Source organism: Gasterosteus aculeatus, chromosome 20, assembly GCF_964276395.1.
Source record: "Gasterosteus aculeatus chromosome 20, fGasAcu3.hap1.1, whole genome shotgun sequence".
NCBI lineage: Eukaryota > Metazoa > Chordata > Actinopteri > Perciformes > Gasterosteidae > Gasterosteus > Gasterosteus aculeatus.
The window spans coordinates 10,312,420-10,322,883 of NC_135707.1; the positions used below are offsets into that span (position 1 = coordinate 10,312,420).

Below are 10,464 nucleotides of genomic sequence, written 5' to 3' on the forward strand. Positions count from 1 at the left end.
ATTTAGTGCTCACTAGATTAATGGCACAATGGCATTTATCTATGAAACATTATATCTTGATGTTAAATTGCAATAAAAGAACCTGTATATTTTGCAGATATGGGTGTCCAAATCTAACGGAGGGGATGGGGGTGGAGTTGACATCCATTAAGGAAATCCTTTATTGGCACATAAAAATGAGAGGCAATACTTAGCCTCACTTGCCTTTGGCAACCTAACCCATAGCCTTACATTAAAAAGAGGAAATACCAAGCCACGTCAGCAGTGAAGAAATATGGGTATTTATATTTCAATCTGTAAACCAACTTCAGCACAGATACATGCTTAAAAACGTTACATAACCTGCTTAAATAATAAAAGAACACACACTCAGCTAGTCATTTTTTTTGTTTAATCTCTGAATAGTTTGATTTCATCCCCTTCCTCCCCAAAATTAAACATTTCCTCTCTATATTCAATGTAGTATATTCAATAACCAATTATGGTAATTCATTACATCTCCAATTAGCAGAGAGGCTTTATCGCCACCATGTACCGTAAAGAGCAGGATTTATGTTGGCTTTGAATGTCACCCAGAGGACAGAGGACAAGCTCATCACTCAACAGGAACAAAACGGGGAGAAATTGTGGGAAGAGGAAGCGAAAGATGCAATGAGTTATTGGTTAATGAACACATTTTCCTTCCCATTTTCTCGCAACCTTGAGAAAACCGTGACAAGGCCTCTTTGTTTCAGAAAAGACAGACAAAAAGGAACAGACGACTCCGGTATACAACGTTGTTGTAAAACGTAGGTATTTGAGAGAGGAGGCTGTACAAGGATATGTACAGTACGTATGTAACCTTGAAGGGATTTGCGTGGCTGACGCCACCTTGCTTGCTGTCAAACTGCCCCTCAGAGGGCGATAAGCGTCCCGGCTATTTGTGTGGACGCTTGTCTTATTAGTGTACAAGCAGCACAGCCAACCATCTGCTCGCTGTGATCCTCGGCCCGGCAGCGTCTCTCGGGTGTCATAAAAGAAATTTAAAAAAAATGTCCCTTTGAAGCTTGGAACAAAAGTGCTGAACAGATGAATGAAATCATTTCTAAAAACACATTATTTAAATTTAGCCATAGTTGTGTAAATAGGTTTGGTGTGCACCGGAATTTAATATTGACAGCCTGATGCCGATTTCAAAGGGATAATAATGGGATTCCGTTATGTTATGCATGTTAATGGTTTAGTTCCCCCAGAAAATACCCTGCTGAATCTCCATTCAATTGTTTTTTTTTTACATTGAATTGGGGTTTTTTTTAAACATAATTTCTGGTGTAAACATTCTTCCCGTCTCTTGGCAGTTTATGTTAATTCAGTTTGCAAACAACATTTCAAAACTTGTGTCCGCAGGCAACGAAAAAAGAAAAGACAACTTGTGTATGGATTCTGTTACAGAGGTAGTAACCTTTGAAGAGGCGCTATTGCCACCTTGTGGCTTAAATCACAGAGTAAATAACAATTCAAAAATAATTCTGAAACCAGATATTTTGAAATCTTTATTAAATTGAACCATTTGCAAATATCAGATTTGTCAAAAGCAATGCATGAAGCAATGTAGAAAAACTCAATTTTAGACAGAAAATAAATACAAACAATGGGCGCAAGATGCAGATATTATAGAAAAATACTAATATGAACAATTTCTTCTAAATCATCAGTCTCATACAGTCGATATGGAAGGGAAGAATCCTGAAAACGACAATGTACCAGTTAAAATAAAGTGGATTAACTACAGATACAGTTGTTTGAGGATCACAGTGTGTAAGAAGCTCGAGGTCGGAGCAACTTACATGAGGTGCATCTAAAGCGCGTAAAGCTCCATCAAGTAGTCTTTGGGGACGATTCCTACCGCTCCACTCTTCTCTCCCACCCACCAGCCAAAGCTCTGGTACTCCTGAGATGGGACACAGTCCAGAAGATGATAATGGAGAAGTTGATAGTCACCAACAATTTTGGGGGTTTAATCAAATAAATATCAAAAGCACCGAGATGAGGTTTATTTCAACATAGTGTAAGGTTGCCAGATGGGAAAGGCACAAAGAGCAGACACTTTACTTTGGAGTCATTGAGACGGACAGTACCTCCAACGGATGAAGGGTGTATAGCGAGGATATGGCCTTAAGACGCGAGCCACGTGACCCACAACAGGAATCTCTGCCGCAAGTCCTCATCTCTCGTTTTGTCACATTGCCACTATCAAATACTATTCTTAACAGCCTAACCAGTTAACTATTCGCCATATCTCCTTTGTTTTCTTTTCACTCCGACCTCCAAAGCCACACCTACAACCCATCGACGACTTCCCGTCTCCTGCAGACACATCTTTCCCCTGCACACAAAAACCCCAGTGTGCATGGGGCACCGCACACAAATCTGTCAAAGCATGACAAGTAATAGCTCCAAATGGCTGTCAGCATTCAGAGATGAGAGGGGAACACTCATAATTCCTCTTGTGTCAGAGGACATCTGACACAAGAGGAAAAAAATCCCTCTCTCGCTATCTCCCTCGCTCGCTTTCTTTCCCCTTTGGCTAGGAGCCTGACCTCACATCAAAGTCGTCCCATGAATCACCGCTAAGGCTAATGCACTAACAAGGTTGAAGGAAGAGGAACCTGCACAGTGTTTCAAATCCCTGCCAAAACTCAGGGACAGGGAGGGACCACATCTGTGTCCAGTTATTCGCAGGAGAGAATAATGGATGCAAGTGATCCTATGGTAGTATTAGACACTATAACGTAGAACAATGGCTTGCACAGAGTGAGACCGCCCATCCATCACAGATAAAAATAATTCACATCACAAAAGAAAAAAATAAAATAAATGTGTGTCAAGATGAAAATGCCCCCCGAGGTATAATAATCCAGATTGACACAAGGTGTGTGTGTGTGTGTGTGTGTGTGTGTGTAAGAGGCCGAGGGTGTGAGTGAACTTTATTACTTCCTGCAGCGACCCTTTGAAAAAAACGCAACACCTCATTGTGTACTTCTGGCTGACAAATAAGTTGTTTGAATGAGTGCGGCAGACAGCATGAGAACATGTACACGGAGCTGTGGAAGACTAATGATACCACACACTGTGACAAAGCACACATTGACACAAAACCGGCCCGTCCCATAATGCCAAACGAAACGCTCGTCTGATGCTCGTCTGACGTATCAGGTTTTTAAGCGAAACTGGAAAACAAGCGGTGAGCTGAAAAGATGCGCAGACGCTATAACAATGGCAGCCACATATTAGCAAGGTGGTAACTTTTTATCAACCCATCTATTAACCTTAGTGAGGTGAGATGTTACATCTCTTGATTTGTTTTATGTGCTGTGACCCCAGGAGGGACAGCGAGGGGGAGGGGGGGGAGGGGGGGCATATTCGGATAGCGCACTCTACCTCACTTCAAGTTAGGCCCTATAATCAACAACCAGATCCTGACTGGGGGGTCTTGCAGCTGTAACACTATTTCTGGGCTCTGGAAGGGCGGGGAAACGGGGTATTGGGGAGAAAGAATGGAGGAGCGACTCGGGGGGGGGAGAAAAAGGAGTCAACTGTCCCTTTAGCTGCAGCTGGCCGCTGCAGTCCAGACAGGTTTTATGGTCATTGCCCTCATAGCAGGCCACAACCCCCAACACCAAGGTTTCAGCTAATGGCACTCCCAGTCTGAGTGAAAAGGGCAACTTAATTCTTCGTCCTCTTCCACACACGAAGGAGGAGTCATAAACAGACATTTGGCTGATGGGTATTGACGGTGTCGGTCTGCTCTGCGCATTCGCTTCCTGCAATTAGGGCTTAATCAATTGGCTGGTCAACAAAAGACAAAATATTTTCACTCCTTTATCAAGAGACAAATGCTGAACATCTGCGCTTTTTGAATGTGAGGATTTGACACCTTTTAATTTCTGATTTTTTCAGTTGGTCAGACAAGAAAAAAAAAAAAGAGTCTTAAGGTTTCAGTTCACGCTCTGGCCAATGTTGGTGGGGATTTTCCACTATTTTTTAACATTTCATAGACTAACCATTTCTGATCAATAAATAAAATAAATACGACTGCGCCCGCCCTATGGTTTGGACTGAAGAATATTTGTATAATTATACCAAATTATAATTCTGATTTTGTATATAAATACAATTATTGGAGCTCGGTCGAGATTTTTAAATCTTCATGGCTTTTACCTCTAGATGGCAGACTTGAATTTGGCAAGGACCTTGTCAGCTGACAACAGAAGGTCTCAGTGGACTTCATAGAAAACAAACCAGACAGGAAATTTAGCCAGTCTACGTGGTGCACATCTCACCCCTTTTTTTTTTCTCTGCGCACAAACCACAGGGTCCACATGCATCTGTAAAATATAAATTTCCTTGACTTATTTGCAGAGCAACGTTCAAAGAGAAGCTTGTTAAATGAATCACATCAAAATAAAATTCCAGTTCCAAATAAACTAGTTAAGTACAAAAGGACTCCTGTCTGGTTGCATAATAAAGGTAAAGAACGGCTCCTCAGTTCTCAATACCTGGCGCCCGCAGCTGGCCGACAAGCCTCGGAAATTGTGCGTCCACTACACGTCCTCACCTGCTCTGAAATAGAGTGGGCGGCCGAGCTCAGGTTTCCTGAGAACATACATTCCTATTTGGCGAGGTGAGAGAAACGCCTGGGAGGTGTGTGGGCTGAGGGCCGCTCACCGCCTCGGCGTGGCAGCAGCCGCGTGCTGAAGCGGCGCGGATGGAAGTGATGAAATGGTGATGTGTGCCAGCAGAGCTCAGCCTCCGCCAGCAGCACTAAAACAGTATCCGCTGTGACACGACTAATCTTCAGCACCGCGCCCGGGAGCGCAGTCCGCCGCTTACCGTCGGCCGTCCGCCTCCAGGCCAGGGGGGCCGGGTGCTGCCAGTAAAGTATATGAACAGTGGGGGCTTTGAAATCACTCACTTCAGGTGGTCTGAGCCCAGTAGAACCACTCCCGCTACGAACGCCGTCTCATCACGGTTGGGTTTGAGCTTGTGCTACTTTCCCTGCGCCTCAAGAAGACACCCACTAAGGGACAAATCAATGTTGACCCTGGACCATACCTTGCTCAATATGTAGATGGCATCTCCACGCTTGAAGGACAACTCATCTGGGTGGTGCCCTGTGCAGTCCCATAAGCCCTGGTAGAAGTTGGGGAAGTCTGTGCTTTTATCAACTGCAAGCAAAGGGGGGAAATTGATTAGGTGCTTTACTTACTATGGAGAGTGTAAAATAAAAAATGGTCAGATAAAAAGGGGTTTTTCATGTTCAGCCAGACCAACAGGAGGCAGTGGAGAGCCTGAAATAGAACTGGAGGCAGACAGTAGTTGTATGCCAAGTTCATACAGCCAAGGTGTTTAGCATGTCAACACTAGAGACAAAAGGGAGTACGCTCAAAACAGTAAAAAAATATCATGGCTTCAAAATGAGTCTCTTCATTATAGGAGAGCGCACACGCACACACACACACACACACACACACACACACACACTTTGCCAACGTTATACCGTATATTTACGGCACATCAATTCGGCCACGGCCTTCAAACATCTCAGCTCCAGTTACGCTGCTTTTACACTTACATTTAACATTCCAGGTTAAAGAAGCGAAAAAACAAAACTATAAGCTGTGTCCTTCTCTGGATTCCTTTGCAGTGATATTGTAAAAAAAGACCATGGGTTGATTATTTGAATGACAGAAGATTAGTCAGGAATGAATTAATCAAGATTTGAAGATTTTAAAAAAACTTATTTTTTTACATTTGGAGGATTTTCTGCTTTTCTCGGTTTTATTTTAATTGAACTGAATCTCTTGACGTCACTGTTAAAGGACATTTGCTTCATAAATTGAGATATTGTAGACAAAATTACTATTGACAATTACAAATATTGCCTCAGATTGTTTGCCTTTGCACTGCTTATGTATAGCAGTATGTTCTGTCTAATTAGTAACAGATTTGGGGGTTTTACTAACAAGGGTTAGTTTTTTTGATCTAAAGTGGACCAATACCTGCTTCTTAGCAAACCTCGGGTTGTGTCAATGCAATAGGGAAAGTTTGAATAGAAATAAGTAGAGGGGGGAAACGGCAGGCTATTTTTGCACACATTTTTAATACGTTACCTATTGCAAAAGGAAGTTGGCCAACTAGGCCAACAGCATTGTTAACTCTGCATTGTAACTTCCTCTTGAAATCTCACTTCTTCTTTACTGCAGCAGAAGGTTCAATTTAAAAGAGGGTGTTATAATTTGCGGATTCTTTTGCTATATGTAGAAAAGGTTACTACCCTCTAACCCACAAGCCAAACACACCAGTCTGTGCAGAACAAACACAAATGTCTTTACTTTGTACCTGAAGGAGGAGGAGCAGGTTTCATGGCTGGCTCAAACTTCGGAGGAGGCTTTGCTGGAGTGGGCAAGTCCTCCTCTGGAGAAACAAGACAATATATTAAATGGATGAGTGTGTGATATGACGAGAGGAGCTATGATTATGTCGCGGGCAGAGGAATACGCAGGTCAGACCTGGGAGCATTTCATAGATGTCATCGTCAATCGGCTCAGACTCCACTTTATCTTCCATTGCTCCAACATCGTCGTACAATTCCGGTTCCTCCTCATCTTCTGGGATGATGCCGCACATATCTACAAACAGGAATTAGTACATTTGACGAATACACAAAAACTCATGATGCTTTTTTTTTAGCATTCAAAAACGGTTCAAACCTCTCAAAACAAAGTCTATCTGTTTCACCCACTCCTCCGCCTCTTTGGACGATGACGCACAGAACTGTAATGAAAGAGAAATTATAACGTCAGTCAGCGCAATAGTTCTACATATATGAATTAACATAAACAAATAATACTGCATTTATGCATAGTAAAATGTTCCGCATGGAAGAGTGTGAATGTTAGAAGCACTCATTTTAGGCTTGTTAAATATGCGTGTCTGGTACAGCCATTACAAAGGCCGCTGTGTCAAATGAATGAATGGGTTTTAAAAATAACAATTTAATGACCTTAGGTACAAATATGCGGTGTCATTTTTTTTTGAAAACATCTATCTGAAGTCCACATTTGTTTTTTAGTAGTAGTAGTAGTAGTAGTTTTTTAGGTAGTACACATAGGACAGCAGGGATTCAAATGGTCACCACGAGACAAGCGCACCTGATAGACTCGCTTGTCTGGAGCAGAAATTTCAAAGCAACAGTCCTTCTTTGAGTCTTTCCGTAAGGTGCTGTTCATTTTGACAGCGTACCCGTCGATACTGAACTCCCCCTTCTGCTGCTTGTCTGGTTATAGGATATTAAAGCGTCAGCATTAATTATTCAAATACAACAATTGTGGAAAAGCCGAATGCCAATCACACATCCGCTTCAGTGTGCTGTGACTCACAATCTATATTTAAAAAAGCAGGAGAAAAAAAAAAAGGAAATACCTTTTTCACTGCCGTAATAATAGAAGATATGATGACTCAGAGCACACCATCTCTTCTGCCACTCGGTGCCAAAGAAACTGTGGTCTGGGGAGGAAAAACAACAACAATCTCAACAAGGACCTTTTTTTTTTGGAGCGTGTAGATTTAAGTGTGCGACATTGTCTCCATTAGAACTGATGAAAGCACCCACCCTTCCTGCGCTTCTCGAGGTGTCCCGCTTTAAAGACCGACGTCAAGTCCTGAGCCGCCATGGGTGGGAACTGATGGGCCCCTGGTGGAGAAAAGGGTTTTCCGTATGTAAAAGGTGCAATTACTTAAAGAAACAGGTGAGGTTGTGCATTTAATCCATTGTGTATACATTTGGCATTCAAATAAGTAGTAAAAGCTCAACTAAGCACTACTTTGCTTATCGCTGGAGGATATTCCCCCCGCAACTTCAATGCAAATGTTCAACTGCTGCGTCAAAGTTGCTTTGCGTGAAAGAGCGGCCATAAAAGTGGCAGCTGCTTGCAGGCCATAAACCCCGGAGCCCTAATAGCCACTTCACTGGGATTTCACAGAATCACCATTTATACAAGCAAATACAAAATCTTGCACATTTTCCTGATTGGTCATACAAGGTTAAAAGCTACTGTATATCCAAGCATGTTTTTTTCCTCAAACTACCGAGGCCCTGAGGTTCAGTCCCCGGATTGCAGCTGAGAGCAATAAAGCATTCAGCCCGCTGTCGAAGCGCTGGAGCGAAAGAGGTGGTGGGAGTAGTGGTTGTTGCCCCCTAAATTGCTTCCCAAGTATGTTGCCAGGTTACAGTTGGAATGCTTTCCTCATTGTGCCGATCAAAGTCCCCCCCCAGGAGCACACCCAAAGATTTGTATATTTTAATGTGGGGAAGCACGCTTCAGGAACTTGATCCAAAGCTTGATAACAAGTCAGTGTTTGGATGTTGGCCAAGTGCTTACCTTCGAAAGCCTCTTCATCTTTGTCTGCACGCTCTGACACCATCGATCCTCCATCGTTGTTGCTGTCGATTTCCTCCTCGTTGTCTGAGTCATCTCCGCCTAAAAAGTGCAGCAAAGTGTACACGTTATATTTTAAGACAGTTGGTGCCAATCTGTTGTAAAAGGATTTCCCCTTTTTAAGATGAAGGCACAATGTGATACTTAAAAAATGAATGACGCATTTGAAGGGGTTCATCCTGATTAAATACATTTTTCTTTAATCTTGGCATCCCTTAGATTCATGCTGAGACCTCTTTGTGTGGCTCCTGACTCTCCGGATGGAAACACTGACACATTAAATGTAAAACACTTACTTTTGTCTTTAAAATCTTGTGGGAAACTGTTGGGGGAGACAGAAATAAGGATTATGCTTTGCAGTAAGATCTTTAAAACCAGAATCTGAAGTAAATGCAAACAGACAACCCACCTCAACTTGGCCTCTTTAATCCTCTTGATTAAGGCGTCCTTCTTCTCTTTTGCCTTCTTGCTTAGATTTTCCCCTTTTAATCCATCACAGAGGAAAAACTCAAGGTCTAGAAGCAAACCAAAAAGAAACACCAGGTAAAACATTCATGCAATGTGTGCACACTTACTGGTTGATTCTTTTACAGCCGAATGGCAACGCACTGCTGGAGATCACGTCCCCCTCCGCAGCAGCTTTGTAGCATTAACACTCGTCAGCACGAAGGAAATAGAAACACTCTCGAAAGTCTACATCTCACTGACAACGTTGTCATGCAAACTGGCTTCGCACTTCCCCTTTTTCTTTTTTACTACAAAACGGTCTGTTAAAATCTGGGTTTCGTGAGTCCGAAATGGAAAAGAGAAAACAACCTGCGTGGGTGAAGTAAACGTTATTAGGTGAAGGTGTTTTACCTGAAATCAGCGTGGTGAACTTTTCGTGGATCGGCTGCATCGTGATGAGAGTTGTGTGTTCGGAGGCGGACTGTCCGGCGACGGGAACTTCATGTGACACGGAAGCAGCGACGACTGCACGCGGAAGTGACTCCGCTCATCATTTATTATTGACCACAGTTCCGCTGCAGAAATACACAGTAAACACGTGGATAATAATAATAATAATAATAATCCACGTTTTATTGTGTATTTCTGATTGTGTCTTGTTTTTTTTGTTTGTTTATCTCCCTAGTATATATGAATAAATAGTTCTGGTCTGGCCAACTGGGAGTTGATGCTTTAATGGAGGAACGAGTCTTTACAGAGTCGGCGGATAACACATGATCATATTTTTGATTGATTCCAGATCATATTTCTCTGGCTCTTTGGTGTCTGACACGTTGGACACGTTGGAGTGTCTTTACATTGATGCGATCACTTTGATTCATTTAACAGTTTAAATCTAAACAGGGGTCATTGGGCTAAGGAGAATATATCAAACTGTTCTCTGCCTGTTATCTTTTGCCTTTGAGCAACAAGTGTTTGGAGGAGCCGTTGCCACGTCTGCTGGTGTGTTTACTGCACATTTGGTCTTTACAACATTTGTCATTTGTGAGTCAGTTTGTAATCAATGCAATCAACGACCAACACAATGTTTCCAGCCCGGGTCCGATTCAATCACCGTATCAGGGTACGACAAAGTAAAAATAAAACAAGAACTCACTCATATAAAGTGAAACCTGTGCCGACTGTGATCAGTGAAGGCAGCCGGTTGTCATATTGTTTATGAAGCTGTCAGTCATTCACTAGTCGTCTTTCGACAGTGAGCCTTTGAACTGTATACTGTTGTTGTGGAGAAATGACACAGACATGTCAGTGCAGCTCTGGAGGGGCTGTGGGGAAAAGCTTTAGCTTTCACTTCATCTGCAGGTGTTGAACCTTTGCCCACTTACTCCACTTTCAGTCCAACATTGAGAAGACCATCCACACAATATTGGTCCGTATTGGTTTATGTGTCTCTTTTAGGAAACGTTGTCATAGTGATATAAATCCAAAGATTACATTACATTACAGGTCATTTAGCTGACGCTTTTTTCTAAAGCGC

General features: G+C 42.5%; 1 protein-coding gene across 1 annotated transcript; it reads right to left on the minus strand.

Annotated features, from left to right (window-relative positions):
• Positions 1 to 1,519: 1,519 nt before the first annotated feature.
• skap2 (src kinase associated phosphoprotein 2) lies at positions 1,520 to 9,518 on the minus strand. Its single transcript, XM_040165940.2, has 13 exons — positions 9,339 to 9,518; positions 8,890 to 8,995; positions 8,777 to 8,802; positions 8,424 to 8,522; positions 7,655 to 7,735; positions 7,465 to 7,548; positions 7,194 to 7,318; positions 6,753 to 6,816; positions 6,552 to 6,671; positions 6,382 to 6,456; positions 5,095 to 5,207; positions 1,827 to 1,930; positions 1,520 to 1,725 (listed from the first exon to the last, which is right to left on the minus strand). The coding sequence occupies exons 1-12, from the start codon at positions 9,376 to 9,378 to the stop codon at positions 1,838 to 1,840; spliced, it is 1,026 nt and encodes a 341-aa protein (XP_040021874.2). The 5' UTR covers positions 9,379 to 9,518; the 3' UTR covers positions 1,520 to 1,725; positions 1,827 to 1,837.
• Positions 9,519 to 10,464: the final 946 nt, after the last annotated feature.

What these genes read in the sequence shown, in the direction of transcription:
- skap2 (XM_040165940.2), bottom strand. Translation starts at nt 9,378, where the DNA reads ATGCAGCCGATCCACGAAAAGTTCACCACGCTGATTTCAG. An exon ending in ATTAAAGAGGCCAAGTTGAG is followed by an intron (nt 8,803 to 8,889) that starts GTGGGTTGTCTG and finishes CTCCCCCAACAG; the next exon opens with TTTCCCACAAGATTTTAAAG. An exon ending in CAGACAAGCGAGTCTATCAG is followed by an intron (nt 6,817 to 7,193) that starts GTGCGCTTGTCT and finishes CTTTCATTACAG; the next exon opens with TTCTGTGCGTCATCGTCCAA.